This window comes from Acomys russatus, chromosome 5 (genome assembly GCF_903995435.1).
Source record: "Acomys russatus chromosome 5, mAcoRus1.1, whole genome shotgun sequence".
Taxonomy (NCBI): domain Eukaryota; kingdom Metazoa; phylum Chordata; class Mammalia; order Rodentia; family Muridae; genus Acomys; species Acomys russatus.
In genome coordinates this window covers 11,326,955-11,346,821 of record NC_067141.1, presented here as the reverse complement: position 1 = coordinate 11,346,821, position 19,867 = coordinate 11,326,955, and the positions used below count along the sequence as shown (strand labels likewise).

The 19,867-nt window shown below is 50.1% G+C and overlaps 1 protein-coding gene across 3 annotated transcripts in view; it reads right to left on the bottom strand.

Moving 5' to 3' along the window:
* Positions 1-4,437: 4,437 nt before the first annotated feature.
* The window catches only part of Tacc2 (transforming acidic coiled-coil containing protein 2), a 75,413-nt gene continuing 59,983 nt past the window's right edge, over positions 4,438-19,867 (bottom strand). For all 3 annotated transcript variants that reach the window (XM_051145425.1, XM_051145426.1, XM_051145427.1), the window contains 7 exons: positions 17,979-18,122; positions 17,344-17,420; positions 15,430-15,473; positions 9,227-9,387; positions 8,905-9,011; positions 8,474-8,594; positions 4,438-4,977 (listed from right to left, as the gene is read on the bottom strand). In XM_051145425.1, coding sequence (XP_051001382.1) covers positions 4,912-4,977; positions 8,474-8,594; positions 8,905-9,011; positions 9,227-9,387; positions 15,430-15,473; positions 17,344-17,420; positions 17,979-18,122 — 720 coding nt within the window. In that variant the 3' untranslated portion in view covers positions 4,438-4,911. The remainder of the gene's footprint in view (positions 4,978-8,473; positions 8,595-8,904; positions 9,012-9,226; positions 9,388-15,429; positions 15,474-17,343; positions 17,421-17,978; positions 18,123-19,867) is intronic.

Sequence of the window (19,867 nt, the reverse complement as noted above, 5' to 3'; positions counted from 1 at the left end):
TGTTGAGGAAGATGGCAGTGCTGGGAGCATGTGACAAAGGTCACTTAAGCTCAGGGCAGACAGGAAGCAAAGAAAAAGAATGGGGACCTAGGACCAGGAATAATCTTCAAAGGGACACCTCCCAGTGACCTGCAGTTAGGCTCCACCTCCTAAAAAACGTTTACAGAACCTCTCAAAATAGAAGACCCGCTGAGGACCAAACTTTGACTACATAACACCATGACACAGTGGCTTGATTTGAAGTTGCCTTACGGTTTCTATTGCTATGAAGAGACACCATGACCACAGCAACTATTTCTCCCCCTCCCCCCCCCCTTCCCCCAACGCCCCTGAGACAGGGTTTCTCTGTATAGCCTTGGCTGTCCTGGACTTGCTTTGTAAACCAGGCTGGCCTCGAACTCACAGAGATCTGCCTGCCTCTGCCTCCCTGAGTTCTGGGATTACAGCTGTGCGGCACTGTGCCTGCCTGACCACCACAACCCTTATAAAGAAAAGCATTTAACTGGGGCTGGCTTATAGTTCAGAGCTTTAGTTCATTATCGTCATGGTGGGAAGCATGGCAGCATGCAGACAGACATGGTGCTGGAGAAGGAGCTGAGAGTTCTACATCAGACTAGCAGACAGCAGGAAGAGAGTGCCACACAGGCCCTGACTTGATCATCTGAGACCTCAAAACCCACCCCCAGTGACACACTTCCTCCAACAAAGCCACACCTACTCCAACAAGACCACACCTCCTAACAGCCCCTCCCTCTAAGGGCTTTTGAGGGCCATTTTCATTCTAACAAGCACACCACTGTAGACTCCCTGTGCAAGCTTGTCTGGAAGAACGCAGGGGTCTCCATCAGCTTCTCAGGGTTTCAAAGCAGGACTCGAAAGCAGACCAGCTCTATTGAAGAGAAAAGGAAACACAAAGACGCAGGCAGCCAGGTGTGGGCAGGAAGACCACACTCACCAACGATCCTAGCACTTGGGAGGTTGAGGACAGAAGGGTCAGGAGTTCAAGGTCATGGCCAGTGAGAGGCTAGCCAGAGCTTTATAAAACCCTGCCTCAATCAGGCAAATAAGAGGTGGCAAAGCAAATAAGGGCCTTCTGGGAAAAAGAACACACAGATCCCATCTATCGGGGAAACAAAAGGCAAGTTCCAGGATCAACCTTGTCTTCCTGTTCCAAGTCCAAAGCAAAGGTCATCGTGGTGTTCGTCACTGGGCTCCGAGGGCCCCGAGGAGAGATATGGACCAAGCCTGCACAGATGACAAGCTACCCTAGGAATATCAGGAGGATATGCAGCCCACAGCTACAGGGAAACCTGATGCATCTAAGCCACACCCAACCGAGGAAAGGAAAGAATGAAGAAGACAAAGGGGCAGGAGAGGAAGTCGATTCCACTGAAATGTCTTTATCTTACCTGTAAAATATATTAGTCCCCTTGCATACGTTGTGTCCTTTATGGAGAGAGAAAAAAAAAAAAAAAACTAAGGCTGTCAGGAGCACATTACTTGTACTAGTTGCTTTGCTGCTGCTGCGATAAAACACCACGACCAATGGCCATTTTGGGGTTTATTCTGACCCTACCATTGCATTGGGATGAACCCGTCATGGTGGGGAGGCCTGGCCACAAGCAGCAGACACGGCAGCAGAACAGGGAGCTGAGAGATCATCTCTTCAACCACAAGCACAAAGCAGAGAGCAAACTGAAGTGACGTAAAGGCTCAGCCCCAGTGACGTAGTTCTTTCATGAAGGCTGCACGACCTCTCCTAACAGCTCCACCAACAGGGGACCAAGTGCTCAAGTGCCTGAGCTTATGGGGCACAGTTCTCGATTTAACACCACACCACTGAACGTGCCTTCCCAGACTCTCGTCCTGACAGTCTACTCAACAGCCACTAACTGTGTCTCCAGTGTAGGCTCACACACCCTGTGAAGGTCCCAGTAAGCTGTTGTCTGTACTCAGCAGCTTCGTCAGTCATCTCTTCCGAAGCTTCTATGGAATAACCATTCTGAGACTTAAATACCACCTTGCAATCACTCAAAATAAGGATGGCAACTGTCTTGATGACATTCTAGACAGCTTGTCTTTATGTTTTGTTTTTTTAAAGATTTATTTATTATTATGTATACATTATAGATGGTTGTGAGCCACCATGTGGTTACTGGGAATTGAACTCAGGACCTCTGGAAGTGCAGTCAGTGCTCTTAACCACTGAGCCATCTCTCCAGCCCGTTTTGTTTTTTTAAGACAGTATTTCTCTGTGTAGCCTTGGCTGTCCTGGACTCACCTTATAGACCAGGCTGGACTCCAACTCACAGCGATCTGCCTGCCTCTACCTCCCGAGTGCTGGGATTAATGGCGTGCACCACAACTATCTGGCCAGCTTGGCATTTAAAAAAAAGTATTTTAATTATTCTAAGGGAAAAAATGTTTATATGATGGTAACATTACTATATTAGGTGGAGGGAGAGGGAGTTAGCAGAATGGGTGTAGGACCCTGAGGCTGGGTGGATAGACACATAAGCAAACACATAACAAGTATTTTAAAAGTAGCACGGTGAAAAAACGAGTTAAGTATTTCATATGCCAAGAAAAAAAGACATATTTTAGGACATCTGTAGTTTTTTTTTTTTTTTTTTTGGTTTGGGGATTGGGATGTTTTCTTTACCTATATTAAAAATCTCTTTAGAAATGAAAAGAGTTTCTGTCACATGGTGAAAATAAAAGAGAAAGCAATAGAGGTGAGAGTCCTGGGAAGAACGGCTTGTAGCCACCCCACCATGTAGCCAGGGTGAGTGAGGACTCCTAGGTCAGGGGTACTGGCTGGACCCTGGGAGGGAGGTACTTCCCTGTCCTGGGTGTTCGCATTGTCAGGCGAGGATAGCAGTGTGGCCAGTGCTCTGCCAGTGGAGTTCACATACGGAAGAGGTAAAGCAAAAATTCTCAGTGACCCAAAGACGCAGCCCACCACCTGAGCCCACGAGAGTGCATCTACCTCCCTTTGTGCCTTTGTGCAGACTGGATAGCCGAGTCTCATCTACCTTGTGAATCACGTTAGGGTCTTCCACCCTGTCCCCCCCCCCCCCCCAGATAAGGTTGCCTAAAACCTGCCCTGATAAGGGTGGGTACCGCTACAGCAAGTGACTCACAGCCCCTGTGCCTGGGGCAGAAAAGGGGACAAGTTAAGCTGAGACACTGGAGCATACCACACATTCTGCCGGGACACCTGTGCCAGTTACCCCAGGCCCCACGTGGTGGAAGGGGGGAACAGACACCAGCAAGTCATCCCTAGGCCTCCCCAGGCGCACCACAGTGTGCACCGAGAAGGTGTCTTCTCACCTCGCTCACGTTGAAATACATGGACAAAATTAAATACAGGTCCATGCCCCTGGCCCTGCTCCCTGTGAACATGGCTGTGCCTGGAAATGGCCTTCGCTGGTGGAACTGTGGATTTGCAGTAGAGGCTCTAAGTCCAAAAATTGTATTCTTATAAACAGAAGGTCTGGATGTGGCGGCACCGACTTATAAACGCAGGTTCTTGGGAGGCAGGACGGGTGTGAATTGAAAGGGCTGTCGGGACTACAGAATGAGTGAGCCCAAGGCCAGTTTGAGCAACTTTGTCTCTCAAAATAAGGAAATAGAAAGAGGCCTAGAGATACAGCTCAGCCAGAGGCAAGAGCATCTACCACAAGGGGGCATTTGAGACAGAAACACAGAACGGTGAGATGGTCCTATGAACTGAGAGGCAGGGCTGGAGGGTTGCCAAGGATACTGCAAGCTGGGAGAGAGGGCTGACCGGATTCTCCTTGAGTGCCCCAACCTCACTGGCAACTCTTTGACTTTGAACACTTGCAGTTCTCAGTTTCTGTTTGTGGGCATTTGTGACAGCAGCCACCCTCCCCCTGCCCCCACAACCAGCCTACCTTCTACCTCCTCCTCATTTCCCCATCTCATTCTTTATCCTAGGTCCCCTCAAAGGTCACAGGTTGAAGGTCGCAGGTCACATGTGTAGGTCAGGGCATGAGGGAGCCTGGCTGCGGTCATGTTGCTAAGCGTCTAACTACCTGCCTCCCATCAGGACCTTTCCTGACCACTTAAGAGGAGTAGGCAGCATTTTGTGGCTGGTCAGGCACCAAGGGGTGGGACGGAAAGACTCACAGCTTGCTACTTCCTTCACACAATAATAAAAGGAAATGGATTTTTTTTTTTCCGCCTAAGGGCCAAGGCTTTGTAAAAATGAAACCTAAGCTAATCCAATATATCCACTTAATTATTTAAGCCCAAGTCAATATTTCTCATTTGCTTCCTCTTACAAACCCAGACACGATAATGAAGGAAATGCTATTTAAATCAATAGATAAAGGGTCCAGACAAAGAGGCAGAGACCAAAGCCCATGTGATATAACGAAGGCAAGAAAGGGCTCGGCCAGTCCTGGAAAATAATTCACAGCCACACTCGCTGCCAAGACTCAAAGAAAAAAATTTATTTACAATAGAGAATTTTATTTGAAACATGCATTTAAAAAAACAAACAAACCAGCAAATGTGGATCAATTGTACACTCTTTAAGGCAAGAGTCCCTATGCAGGCTGCATATGTTCATATCACATCAGATACTGCTCACCAAAGGGCAAAGCCAAGGTCAGCAATTTGTGTTTTATTAGAGAATCTGACAATCTCCCTGATACAGGAACTCCAAGGTCAACTTGCTATGAATTATACTAGAAAATGCAAACGGATAGCAAGGAATCCTGGTAGGTCTCGGCACTGCATACGGTCAAACCGACCTTGTTTAGAAAGGGAACACAGTAGTGCATACGGAAGTGAAGAGAGAGCCTGTCCACGGAGCTGGAAGGACAACAGTGTGCCGACGGTCGTATTGCACGCAACGGCCAAGTCCGAGCGCTCGGTCCAAAGTTAGCTCTTCCCCATTTTGGCAATCAGTTCATCACAAATCTTAGTGAGTTCTTCTATCTCTTTATTCTGAAAAAGACGAAAGACAAGAGAGGTGCTCCTGGTACTTGAAATCAAGCCAGTCACGGGGCCGGTGCAGTGACTCGGCCAGCAAGTGACGGTGTTGCCACCTGGGGGAACCGAACTCAACCCCCAGAACACATCCTTTCTTTTTCTTTTTCTTTTCCTCCCTCCCTCCCTTCTTTCTTAGCAAGCCAGACACGGCAGTGCTCTCCTGTGAGCCCAGCACAGGAGAGGTAGACAGAGGAGAGTCCTTGGCTAGCCTACCAGTGTCTGACCTGACCCTGTCTCCGAAAGTAACTGCAGACGCCAGGAAAGGAGAGAGATACTATCAGGAGGGCGGACTAGGGAGGGGAAACGGCAGAGCACAACGGTCTCTCGGGGGCTGAAGGTAAGTCCCTACGGCTGACAGCGGTCTCTCAGAGACTGAAGTTCAAGTCCCGACGGCTGAAGACACCACGCATTTTGGAAACACGTCCTGGAAGACTGGAGGTGGTCTAACTTGAGAGCCTCCTTTCTGCTGGTCTAGCTTCCACGGGACCAGAAAATTAAATTTTCCTTTTTCTTTTTTATTCTTCTCTCATATACTGCATCCTGACTGCAGTTACTCTTCTCTTCTCTCCCTTTGCATAGCACTTTCTGGTGCCGTGGAAGCTAGACCGTGATGACGACGACAATGATGATGACGACGAAGACTACTAGAAGCAACACTGGCTTCCACTGCAGGAAGACAAGAGTCCACCCAGTCTCTTGGTCTCCCCTAAAGTTATCTACAGTAATTAGAGGAAACAACTGGACACAAACAAAGTTTACATCCTAGCTACGGCTGGGTGAGCACAGGCAAGTTGCACGGCCACTCTGAACCTCGGCTCCCTTATCTGTGAAACGTAGGTGACAGTGAAGTAAGGTATGAAATTCGAAGTTGTGTCAATGTGAAGACACGGTGAGCAGACCGCAGCGGAGGGCCGCCTCCTAAAGCTTCTGTCCCAGGGCTAAGCTCTCTCCCTTGGCTTTCCTGACAAAGGCCAGGGAGGGTTTAGAGACTTGTTAGCATTATTTAGAAGATGCCCAGTAGGTGGCGCAGTGAATAAAGGCACAGGAGGCAAAGCAGAGGGGGGCAACTTCAAGGGGTCCCTCTCATGCTTAAGGCACCCTTTGTCCACCTCTGAAACCCAATCAATGGCGCGCGCGCGCACGCACGCACGCACACACACACACACACACACACACACACACACACACACACACACACACACACACACACACACCACAGCACAGATAACTGGGCGGCAGCTCCTGGCTCTGCTCTCTGATGGCTGAGATGCCAAGAGGCCAAGGCTGCTTTAGGTCATGCACCAGTGGCCAGCAGCTCACCCCGAGGACAGAAGACCTGCCCCTCGTATACACTTCCAGCTAGTTTCCCTTTGAGATGCTGAGGAAGGCTGGCCTCCATCAACCCCTTTTCTGGAACCTTCCGCAACATGTGCCAGCTCAGTCCATAGCGTCCCTGGGTTGGGTCTCCACGACTCCATACCATGGGACCCACATGGAAGAGGAACCTGTGCTGTCATGGGGAAGAGCCAGGGCCCACCTCCTGCCCACACAGGTGCTGAAAGCCCTCACCACTAATCCTAAAGTTACTCCCACCACCACTACTGCCCCCTGCTGGTCATGAATGCTAGTCTTCATCTTCTTTCGAATACCACATGCCAATCAACAAGCTAAAGCCATCCCAGACACTATGCCCTCCCCCAGCTCTCATTCCAGCCCTTTAAAGGAAGCTATTGTTATCCAACTTTTCAGTGAGGAAACTGAGGCTGGTAGAGGTTGAGAGCTGCGCAGAGTACACAGCCAGTCAAACAGGAGCTGACGTGTCCACCAGAACACAAATTCAAGTTGTGTTTGCAACTACACAGCTTGGTACTTATGTCCATTAAACTTCCTGCGCAGTGGCTCATGGTGGAAGCACCACAGACCCACTGGGGATCCACATCTAGAGGGAGACCCCACTGGGCAGGCTGCCCAGCTGTGGAGCCCAGCATCTTCACAGGGGCCTGCCCTGGCGAACGCATTGCTGTCTCCTTAAGACAAGCCTTGTTTGTTACATGTCCTTTACTACGCTCCAGGGCTGAACACCACGATGAATTCATTCCTCTGGAAGCTTAGTTGGAAAGGAAAGGTTTGCAGATGCGTTCTGATCTTTGCTATTATCCAAAACCACGCGGCCCAACTTGTTGGCATCTACGCGTTTTAATCTACCAGAAACCACAGCATCCCCTTCGCCTGCAGTTCTGACTGGGCCAAGGATCTTGGAAATAGCAGTTCTGGCTCCTGCTTTAGGAAACTAACACTGCGTTGCGATTTAAACACATCTCAAATGAATTCTATGTAGCAGAAACACCGACGATTTCCCAGACATACAAAATGACTAGGGAATCAAGTCTTTATTTTAATGGAACATTCCATTTCTATAAAAAGTATGTACAGACTCAACAGTAACCCCATAATGACGCTGGGTAATTATCAACGAGAGCGCAAATGCCTGGGTTTGCAGCTGTGCGTCTTGTCTCTATGGCGACTGCTATGGTGAACAATCAGCAGAGCCCAGGAACCACTGGTGGCTGCCGTAGCTGGCGCATGGCACAGGGGACAGGTCTAGCCTTTTCTTTCTAAACCATAACTTGTGGCCCGACAGACCAGCAGCCATTACGGGCCTAAATACGATTTGCCAGGGTTTCTTTGGAAGCGGGTGGGGTGAGTAACACACTTGACATCAGGGACATTATCTTATCTAAAATACTTCCAAGGCTACAGGGGGGGCCAGGACACAAGATGGCAGTCATGGCTCATCAGGGCCATATGACTGGTGGAGTGTGTGAGCAGCTGACCTGCTTGGTTGCCAGGCTTTTCTCTGAGAGCACCTAGCAGGAGAGCTAGCACACGCCAGGGGAAAGGTTACAGAGACTCAGCCTAGAGACCTGCCCCCTGGAGCATTTCTGGGATGGCAGATGTCTTCACCACAGCATCCAGGGAAACAGTGTATAGCGTAGGATAAAGCCACACTGGAAATCAGGAAACATAGCACAGGCTGTGTGACCTCAGGGAGGCCACCCACTGACCATACACCCGGAGGTCATCTGAAGGTGCTTGGCTCTGCCACTGCCCATCCTGATAGAGGACCGCTGAGCTCCCCACACACTCTCCAGTAAGAACGACAGTTGAAAAGATTCAAGGACAATGTCTGGTATGTCGCTAGTGTTTAACAAAAATTTGACAAATGATGTTGTGGAGGAATGAAAAATGGAAAAACACCATGCAAGATACCATTCCGGGAGAAGCAGATACAAAACAAAACAAAACTGGACCTAACGTGGGTGTGGTCATGAGACACGGAAGCTGCTCTAGCTTTGTTCTGGAGCTCCCCTCCCAGGCTCCCAGCCATTACCAGATGGACTGGCAAGAACCAGAGAGTGACTCCACAGGCCCAGGTGCCTGACCCCCTTACCTTCTGCTCCAGCGTTCTTTCTAGAGCGTCCACTCGCAGTTGCTCCTTCCGCAGGCTAGCCTGGTAGGCTGCTTGCTCCTGCTGGGCCTTGCCTCGAACCTGGGCAATCTCCGCATTGGCTCTGTTGGAACAGGCAGTACTGTAGGTGGCTGCACGGACCCCTCCCTCCTCCCATCTCTGAAAAGGGACATTGGTCTGGATCCAGCCCCACTAACCGGAGCCTGAACACAGGAATGCGAAGAACCCCATCCCTGTTGTGATATGAAAGGGCTTTGGGTGCTCCAACAATTATAACCATAATCCTTCCACTTATCTCAGTGGGTGGCGGTTAAATGGCATCCTGGCCCGAGTCATAGAGATTGGCCACCCTTTGCGAGGCGATGCCAGCGTGCCGGCAGAGCAGCTCCTGGCCTGAGTGAGTGGTGACTTACCGGTCCAGTTTCTCCTCCGCGTGCACCTTCAGGGCCTGGTACCTCTGTTCTTCCTTCTTTACTCGGGACAGGTACTCCTGGGCACACTTCTTCAGCACCTCTTCATTCTGGGGGGGGACAGGGCCACAGAAAGAGATACTGACGAGCACAGACAGAGCATCCCAAACTGCCAACTCTGACTCCCCAGGCCACAGAAGGGCTCCTTCTCAGGGTGGACTTCCTGGACACTCGGTCCCCACACTCGGGGCCCTCTCCTCCCCTCCCGCAAAGGCTGCCGTTGCTTCTCCGCCCCCAACCTGGACTCCTGGCTCAGCAGACACACCTTGCGGAAGCCTTCCAGGACCTCCTTCATCTTCTCGTATCTTCTGAAGAGGTCAGCCAGGGACTTCTCCACAGAGTTCAGGTCCGCCAGGGCTTGCTCCTTCTCCAGGACCAGCTGCTGTACAGTTTGGTGGGAGACCGACTTCTCTCTCTGCTCGTCCTCTGGCAGGAGAGAAGGGAGTCAGCCAATGGAGCACGGTCCATCCACACTAGGTCCACGGGGGATGGGGGGGCAGCCTGGGCCTTGAGCGCAACTCAAGGGTTTCCTTGGAATGAACCCATGGGCCCTTCCTCCTGGGTGCTGACGAAGGGACAGAACTCACAGACCTTGATACCACAGACCTGGGGCCATGACACATCATGCGGGAGAGACGTCAACCTTTAACCTGATCGATGCAGCCCTTACACATCTATGCTGGAGACCCCGTGGGCCTACTTTTCCTTCTCTAAGTAGGATCCATACTGGGTCAGAAAAAGGAATTACTACTCTATCTTCTGGGAAGATGAGATTAACGGATGCTGTGGCCAGGGTCCTGGAGACTCTGCCGAAATGCTATCAAGACAGACTGCCCTCGCTGGGAGAAAGAGGTTTCTTTATCCCTTGAAATAGCCCTGAAATTCTGTCCACAATAACACTGACTTGCTGTTGAAAGTACCACACTCCGGGCAAACTGAGACAGTCTCTCTAACGTTCATGTTCAGTCAGGCAGTGCAGTTCCGGTTGGGCCCAGTTCAGAGCGTTGGTAGGAGCCCGAGTAACAGCTCTACTCTGCTCACCATCCCACACTGACCTCAGAAGTCTCTGTACTATAGGACAAACAGCCTCTGACATGACTACAGCTTCCAACCTGTGCGCCTGGGTGCCAACAGAATAGGCAAGGGACTCTTCGCTTTCCTGGTGACAGCTGACCTAATGATACCACGCCCTAGCTCCCATCCCCAGTACTAAGAGCTCCGGGGAAGCAAGCTGCCCAGCAGATCTTTGTCACTCCCATGTCACCTGGGAGGGTGCTATCTATTGCCCAGGACTGGCTTAGAGCTGCCTGCTATGAGGGAAATCACGTCTGGAACTGCTAGCGGCGACAGCAGTGGCAGCCGCCAGCCTCAACTGCAAACAAGGAGGCTATCTCACTCCGCTCAGAGTCTGCCTGCAGAGGCCTCCTCTTGTACTGAAAATAAAACCCAAACTGCACCTCACACCCGTGCTCACGCCCTCACAGCTCCACTACCACAGACAGCTCCTGCCCCAGCACTCAGGAGATGGGAAACTCCCAAGGCTCCCCGATTCACGTGTCACTAATTCCTTATCATTTATTTTCTGTTTGTCATGTGGGGAAAAAAAAAAACATGCCTGTGTGGGCCAACTGTGGATTCTGGTTCTGTTATGCTCCAACTATCCCCACACACCCAGGCTTGGAACACAGAGCTTCCTGCTGCCGTGCCATTTCTACGTCGGTAATTTTGTTGGTTGACCCGACTGAGAAATGTGTAGGTTAGTACAGTATACATTGGGTGTACGTGTGAGTGCATCTTCAGGGCACTTAGAACATGAGGTCTGTGACCTCGTAAACTTGTTCATAATATGATGGGTGTTACTGAGAGGTGGCAGAAAGAAGGTGGTGGGGTTTGGCTGGAGGAAGTAGGTCACTGGGGACAAGTTCTTCCTGGCTTCTCTTGCCCTAGCTTCTTCCTGTATGGCTTTTCTTTGCTTTCTGTCTGTCATTATGTGAACTGCACACCCTTACTACCATGACGGACAGACTGTTCTGAACTGTTGGGCAAGCATCGAACTCTCCCCTTCGGTTGAGCCTGTCTGGTGTTTGGGAAAAAGGGAAGACAAAAGTAACACGGTCCCTAAAAGTAACCAGGCCGCTCTCCTCAGGGGCTGATGGTGGGTCTGTCTAGCTCACTGCTCTGCTCCGGGCACACAGAACACCTCCACGCAAGCAATGCTGCCACGTGACCCATGCAGAGAGTGATCCGTACAAGGTTTTCTTGCCGCCATCTCACAGAAGGTGAAAGAAAGAGGGTTTGAAGAGCAAAGTCATTGGTCCTCTGAGGGAGCAGCATAGGCCAGGCTCACACCCAAGGACCCATTTTCCCATAGACCGCCATCTTGCTGTGTCACCTTTAGAATATTATTGCTGGGTGGCATGGTAGGGTCACAGGCTAAATTTTAACTCCAAGCCTGACAGAAACATGTTGGAAAGCCCAGAAATTTTGTGGTCCCATGGCCTTGTCTACAAACCAAGGCGGCTGTCAGACAGGAGCATGCACTAAAACCAACTAGAAGGCCACTCAAACAGACACGAGTTCAGACTACTTTTTGACTCAGCAGGGTCCGGTGGGGCTGGGAATCTGCATAAATCTCAAGCTCCGTGCAGATCAGATGCAGCTGGCCCAGGGCCCTGCCTGGAAAACAACTGGCCTAGGAGATGCCTGACGTCTCTCCATCCTGCCTCTATGATCCCAGGGTTCCTAGTGTTCTCAGCAGCAGCCAGAAGCTGCCAAGGCCAGTGGCTCTAGAGTCTGACGGAAAGCTTGGAATCCCAACTTTGCTACTTCTCTGCTGTGTGACCTTGGGCAGGGTTTCTAAACTCACCCAGTCTCCTCACCAGAACCAGAAGATGGCAGTGTTTCTAGGCCGTAGCATTTGAGGAGATGTTTTTTAAAAAAAGAGAATGGTTTCACTAGTCATTATTACCCGGATTTTAGCCATTTTCTTTACTCCCAGAAGTCGTACCGTGTCATTCTGGGCTGATTTGTGGTTACGGATACATTTCACCAGACGGGCTGAAGGAGCCATTTATCAAACAGGAGTCCATCTGATTTCCTGCATCTAAGATGTCGCCTAGCCTCAGCTTTCCTTTTGTCACTTTTAAAAATAGAATTTCCCAGTTCCCAGGAGAGCCAGGCAATGGCAACGCAGCACAAATCCTCTTATACGTAACCAAGGCAGTTAGGCTCTTAAAGTCAGGAAACTAGCCCCTGCCCAGAGACACGGCACACCGGACTCTGAGTTCTGATGGGGGTTTTCTGGCGTTTGCAGGCAAACCACTAGTAAATCAGATGGTGAACGCAGCAAGTACAGGAAAGCAAAAATAACCGAGGCAGAAAAACCAAAACACGAACAACAAAGGGTTGAGATGGGTGGGTGTCAGACGGAGTGGGGGCGGGGAGCATTTACTTACCAGGTTTGCCTGTTTGTTTTGCAAGCAAAGGGCAAGAAGCAACAGAAAATGGAAGCAAAACAGATAATCAGGGCAGTTGTTAGAGAAGCAGAAACAAAAAAATTGCAACAATCTGGAATGCGGAAAGCACAGAGGTTCCTTTTTGTCCTAAGGAGCCAGTACCGAGGTTTAACAAGGCACGCTTTCTTCAGAGGAGCTAGGGGGAAGGGACGGTGAGGTGCGTAGCGCCTGGACGCTACCTGGAAGGAGGGCTAGCATGGGTCAGATGAAACAGGGTCTACCGACTTCAAAACACTTCTCCATTTACTCTGGTTCTAAGCTGGGCAGGCCTAGGTTCCCCCCTGCTGGGCAGGTGGGATGAATGGGAGGGAAACCCTGGATCCAGATGTGAGGCCTGTGTTTCTGTCAGTGAAGAGATTCACTTTCCTAGAAGGCAGGCGGGTCCACACACCCTCCCAGTCGGCCTCAGGCTCTCTACAGGGACCCTGAAATGTCTGGTGGCCTCACCCAGTGACTCTCCACAGCGACTGACATACAAGGTTTCTGGACTAGGAAAGCTTCGGAAATGTAGATGAGGAAGAGGCTATGGAGTAGGGCTAGTGCCCACACACAGTAGGGCTAGTGCCCACACACAGTAGGGATGCTATCCTGGTGACTACGATGACGACGACTCTCCCAGCTGGGGATGTTGTAGTGTTCTCACTGAGACATTCTGGGGGTTCTCGTGAGAACAGGAAACTGTTCAAAGACTCCAAGTAGGAAATACACCACACCTCTGACACCCCCTCCTCTGACTGTGCCAGAGAAAATGTTCAAACTGCTGCCAGCTGCAATTTATAGCCGAGAAGCAGGGTCAGCACCTAGTAGGCCCTCTGTCACCCTAACAGCAGGCTACCCTGAGTGCTCAACCAGAGAGGGCCTCCAGGGGGAACTCCCCCGCTGCTCTTAAAGTCCCCAGTGGTGTGCTACAAGCTGGCTGTAGCCAGCCTCGGGATCCAATACTCAGGCCAATCCCTGTCAATATCATAACCAGTATCTACCAGTGTCATCTCAAGCACACATCCCAGGAGGCCCAAAGGTCCCCAGTGCACTTACAATTCCCAGAGTATTAATTTTTGGTTTGCAGTTTTTTAAATTTTTTTTCCCCTTCAAGAACTCACTCTATAGACCAGGTTGGTCTCGAACTCACAGAGATCCACCTGCCTCTGCCTCCTGAGTGTTGGGGTTAAAGGTGTGCACCACAACAGCCAGTCTGAGTGTTAACATTTTTATCTCATCCATAAGCTCATAAATTTTGTTCTGATGTGATGCTTTTTCTATGGAATCAATGTGGCTGCACGTGCCTTAGGAGCTGGAGGTGAATGGGCCACGTCCCATTGCTTTCACAAGCCACGGTTAACCTCCATTGGCCCTCTTGCTACACAAAAGGCTACAGGGATAAGCTACAGGAGGGTGAGACTGAAAAACCCAAACACTCGCTAGAGGTGAAAGAGAAGTTTTAATTAGCATTAAAGCAACTCGAACAGCAGAGCTCTCTAACTCATAAGTGCAGGTCGGCAGGTATGCTAGCCCAAGGTCCCAGATGATAAGTCACAAAGAATGCGGAGCTAGGAGACAAAGGCCTATTGAGTGTTCCAGGGACCGGCTGGCCGTAAAAGATAGGGAGGATACACAAGGACAAATTCCTGAGAGAAACAGGTACCGGACATGGTCGACTGAGTAATAAGCCAAGACCCCTCATCCAATCTTAATGGTGTTTGCTTAATCCTCCTTGAGGCCCGCACACAATGTTCCAGGTTTGAGTTTAACCAAATGTGTCGTTAGCTCACATAAACATCTACCCTCAGGTTCCGAGAAAAACAGGAACCAAGGACTGTTCCCGTGTGATTAAGTCTGACCTTACCCCAGATCTGCCTATGCAATTTGCTGATGTTCAAATGTTTGAAACAACCAATTGTGTGTGGCCGCGCCAAAACTTCCCGCTCTCCCCCCCCCCCCCCCCGACCTTTGTCCACATAAACCCCAAACCCCTGGGCTTCTGGGTCAACCCCTCTGTCTCCTGCGTGAGATACGTGTCGACCCGGAGTTCCGCCAATAAACTGCCTCATGTGTTTACAGCAAGACAGTCGTTTGTGTGTTTTTGGGTGCGCGCCATCCCGAGGATTGAGTGAGGGTCTCCCTTCAGGGGTCTTTCAGAGGCCTCTTGTGCTATTGCAGGTCCAACCTGAGCTCCATAAACCTGTATAGTTACCCTACAAATCCTCATATGGGTAAAATTATTTTTTAAAAAAGCTGATGATCACAAACCTAAGCAAATAGATAGTTAGACATAAATCAGTATGAAGACCAGTCTCCCAAGACTATTACTAGAAAAACTGGGTTTCGCAATGTCTCCAGGACTGTTTCTTACTATAGAGAGGAAAGACAGGAAGGAAGGAAGGGAGAAAGGAAGACAGGAAGGAAAGGAGAAAGGAAAGAAGGAAGGAAGTCACTCTGTCACTTGCTAAGGTGAGGCCTCCTTTCATTCCAGGCCTAAGCAATGGCTGTCGGAGATGGGGATGCAGTGTTCCAATGGACCTGTCCCATCCAGGGATCGGCTAGCAGGGCCTGACAGCCACAAGAGGAAGGACATTGGGGTAGGGAGTTGCCACCTTTCCCTGTTGGCCCTAAATCAACGTGTTAAAGCTATATGGGTACTTCACCATTTGACTCTAAACGAAATTAGGGTTTAGGGGGTTTAATTGTATACTCTTCTGCAAGCAAAATCCAAAGGCCTCACACAACCCAAGGGCCAAACTAAGATTACTTCCTAACATGGTAGGGTTGCCCCTGGCTGGGCAAATGAGGACTATAGAGACAGTGGGTAGTGTGTAGCACACGCTACAAATGCAGCTGCCCAGGAACACCCTACTCTTAGAGGGGCTGCGTCTGGGCCTTGTTGCTCAAGCCCCACCCCAGTTCCACTCCCTGCTCCCCACAGTGTGGGCCTGAGCACGCCAGTCACGACACCCACCGATCATCTGTGCGATGGTCTTCTCATATTCAGCCACGATTTTCCTGAAAGAAAGGCAAAGAAAGGCACACTGAGCAACGGTAACAGGATGGCGTTAAATCTCCAGCCCACAGCTGGACACTGTAACAACCACTGAGCAACAGGACAATCCGGGTGGTCAGTGTTGGGCTCACACCCTCTGCATCCATGGACAGGCTCCTTCTCGTGGCTGTAACCCTTAAGTCCAGCACTGTTCAAACCCTGCGGCAGCCCCAGACCTTCCACCTGATGGCTGAAGCTTTGCACAGCCACGTGCCATTGCTTTCACAAGCTTACCACCTTGTAGGCAGCTCACGGTCATGGTGGCTCAATGTGCATAGACAATTTCCTTCTTTTTTTAAAAAATATTTTATTTAATTTTAATTCATGTGCGCTGGTGTGTGGGTGTCAAATTTTGGAGTTACAGACAGTTGTGAGCAGCCATGTAGGTGCTGGGAATTGAACCCGGGTCCTTTGGAAGAGCAAGCAGTGCTCTTAACCACTAAGCCCTCTCTCCAGCCCGACAATTTCCTTCTTGATCCAGGCTTTCTCATTGCAAGTGCAGCCCAGGCTGTCTGTTTACTTCCTCCTTCTATTTCTACCACTCGGAATCTGTTTCTCAAGGTCGAATTCAAACGTTTTCCTCTCCAGGAAGCCTTTATCGACTGCTCTTGGAGTTAGTTCCCTAACATTCTCTCTGTAACTTCCTCCAAAGCCTCGGACAGCACAAGCTCATCTCCCGATGGAGAAGATGCTCCTCAAAGTCCAAGGCTTACTTCTTGTTCCCTTGCATTTTTAAATGAAAAAAAATTTTGTGTGTGTATGGGGGGGTGGGTTGGTGAGACAGGGTCTCACTCTGTAACTCTGGCTGGCCTGGAACTTGCTATATAAACCAGGCTAGCCCTGAACTCATGGAGATGTGTTTGCCTTCCAAGCGCTGGGATTAAAGGTGTGTACCACCGTCACCGTCTGGCAACTCCCTCAGATGAAAATATGAAGAAGTCAAGCATCCCTCTACGAGAGCAGTTCTCTAAAGATGGCAGCGTCCGCCTATTTAATCTAGCCATCTGGAATGCGGCAGCAGGAAGTAGCAGCAGCAGCAGGAAATAAGAGAAAGGAACAAGATGAACTAGAATGGAGCTTTCAGAAGACATGATGGCGGCTGGAGAACAGGAGGCTGTGATCACCTGGGTGTTTTGCTTGCTACTGGAACCGTATACAGGAATGCAAGCTGGATGGAGCTGGGGGGTGGGTGGGGGTGAGGGCGCACACATCACATGTATCTTGACTGGATTCTTTAACTCACACATAGAGTTCTTCTGAACCACTTGTAGGAGCTGAGGAGACAGCTCAGCAGTTAGGAGCCTGTGTTATTCCAGAAGACCCAGAACCTATGGTAGATGGTTCTCAGCCAGGTTCCAGCTCTGGGGGATCTGATGCCTCTGGCTTCCAAAAGCATTTGCATTCATGTGTACAAACCCCACGCACAGACATACAAATAAAGGATAACAAAAACACTTTTTAAAAATTAAAAAAAAAAAAAGAAGCCAGGTGGTGGTGGTGGCAGCCGCGGTGACTCGCACCTTTAATCTGAGCACTTGGGAGGCAGAGGCAGGCAGATCTTTGTGAGTTCGAGGACAGCCTGGTGTACAGAGTGAGCTCCAGGACAGTCAAGGCTACAGAGAGAAACCCTGTCTCAAAAAACAAAAACCAAACTTAAAAAAGAAAATCTCTTTTTTAAAAAAACCACCTTGGTAAAAGTACTAGCCTCTTGATTAATAAGGAAAAATGAACTTCTTGTACTAAAGACGCTACTTGGGTGGGCGCACCTGGCAGGAGGCGTTAGGAAGCCACAGAGCAGTGCTTCCAGGCAGCAGGAAGCTGAGCCCCACTGACCTCATTTCCATTACTTCCCGCCTGCTTTCTTCATATTTGTCCCTCCACTCTGAGACTTCTCTCTCCTTGGAGATCACCTAGGGTCAGGAAGAGAAGAGAGGTAGATCCGGAATGAGTGCGCTCCATTCTGACCAAGTACAGGATGCACCATATACACACGGGATTAAAAACTTCTCACACAAAACCAGGACTCCATTCAGACAATCCCCTCCAAGTAGGAGGAATCAACACTTCCCTGAAAAGCCAGGCATGATGGCGCATGCCTGTAATCCCAGCACTTGGGGGAGGCAGAGGAAGGCAGATCACTGTGAGTTCGAGGCCAGCCTGATCTACAAAGCAAGTCCAGGTCAGCCAAGGCTACACAGAGAAACCCTGTCTCAAAACAAAACAAAGCAAAACAAGACTCCCCTGAAGACCACTGGAAAGCAACTGTGACAAAGTGTCTCTTCTATAGCATATGTGTTATGCCTGTCAGCATGGTAACTAGGCAGATCAGAACCCATGGTGTGACACCCATCTAGCCTGCAGTGTTTAGAAGATAGTCTGTCTCCAAAAACACCAGCTTCATGGGTAAACATAGTTACTGACAACCAGCAGACTGGGATCCTATCCTGGTGTCACCACAGGTCTCCTACCTCCGCCCTGGCAACTTGGAGTGCAGAGTCCAGGTCTGGCTGCTGGAACAGAAGCCCCGGCGGTTTCTCCACCTCGGTGGGCCCGATGCGGGAGTACAAGGCAGTTTTGGAGATGGAGACATCTGCTGGGTGAGCAGCTTCCCTCTGTGGAATGTTTTGTTTTTTTTTTTTCCATTAAAGAGAGAAGGAAACAGAAAATAGTTACTACTAATGACAGGACGAGAAGGGTTGCACACTTTGCCTCAAGAACTGCATCCACCCGCTCAGCTGCACGGTGTTTAACAAAAACAAACAAACAAAAAATAGAGTTAAAAAAAACCATGGGAAGTATGAGAAAATGCAAGGACTCATGGATGGGGGTAATGCCAGGTTCAGGGGATGGAAAGCCTTCACGTTACACACGTGCAGGCACACAAACGGGCTAATGAGAAGGCAGCCTTTGTAACTAGAAACCCTGTGGGCCCAGCATGTCGCTGCCATTTATCAAGCATGGGAGCCAACTAGGCCCTGTAAGTGAAGGCCAGTCACCATTCTGTTGGCCCCACTTCCCAAACAAAGTCTTGCTGAGGACTGATACTTTACTGAATGCTGGTCTACGCTGCCTGCTTTTGAGCAGCTGAAAATTAGACAGCTTCTATACAACCGACCACTTCTAAATTTGGTTGAGCTCACGTGGCTCAGTTTGAAAGGATGTGGTCTGCACAGAATTTGAAGCTTATTATTGTCACCCTTGTTGGTTGGTTCCGTCTGAATTGTGAGAGCGTGATGCCATCAGGTCTGCTCTATGACAGCAAAGAGGAAAGCCAGGGGTCAACAACAGTATCTGTCTACACTGCCTGAGGAAGCGAGCGATGAGCACTGTGCTGTCCTTCCCCACTGTAACCGTCGCCTGTTTCTCTCATTCTGTAGGGTTTAGTCACCAGCCTCAGAGAGGCGAGGAGGGGTACCTGATGATCCTCCCGTCATACAGAACATTAAGCAACTTGCAACACCAGCTAAAACGATGTGTTAGGAGCACGGTCAGGCAGCACGGCCAGGCTTGTCAGGCCTCTTCCACAGCAACAGAAGCATCTGCTCAACCGTTACTCTCCATCCTATGCATTAACCTCACAGGGCTGTCACGGCTGCCAAGGAAGCTCCCGCCCTCGTCAAAGCCCAAGTCTATGCTACAGTGTGAGGTGATGGTGGCCTGATGGGCAGAGCGGGACTGCTCCATCCTCGGAGAACTGGGAGGAGCGTCTGAGCACTGAACAGAACACCCCAGTTTCATAGAAAGAGGAGAGGAGACGGGAGGTTGGGAAATGCAGAGGTAAGATGAACGCTTCAGTGGTCATGGGAAGGGCCGGAGCTTAAAGCTCAAGAACAGAAAGCTTATACTACAGAACAGCCAGCCATACCTTACCTCACCATAAGCACCAGGGTTCTAAGGGCCTAAGGGAGAGAAGCACCTAGAAAATGTAGGCAGAATTGGCAATGGATAGGACTGGAGGTGACAATTTAGGACCATTAGTGTTCACATGCAAGGTGCACACAACAGTTTAGTCGTCCTGGAAGAAAATTACTGTGACCTGTACCTCGCTGTCCCTGCCTGACCTTGAGACTTTGAGTTATCCCTCAAGTGACAGCCACACATCACCGACACTCACTGTCCCTGCCTCCCCCCAGCCCACTGTCCCCTGCTTACCCTCAAGACTTCAGGCTCACCCTCAAATGGCTCTTGTGTGTCACCTGAATCTCATTGTCCAGGCCTGCCCTGAAATTCCTGGGCTCACCGTCAAGTGAGCCACATAATCAGCTGTCAGGGCCAGGAGCACACAGGCCTGCTCAATCTGAGTATGGATTCCAGTCACACGTCAGAGGCAGTATCCTGAATGTCTTTCTCAGCTTTT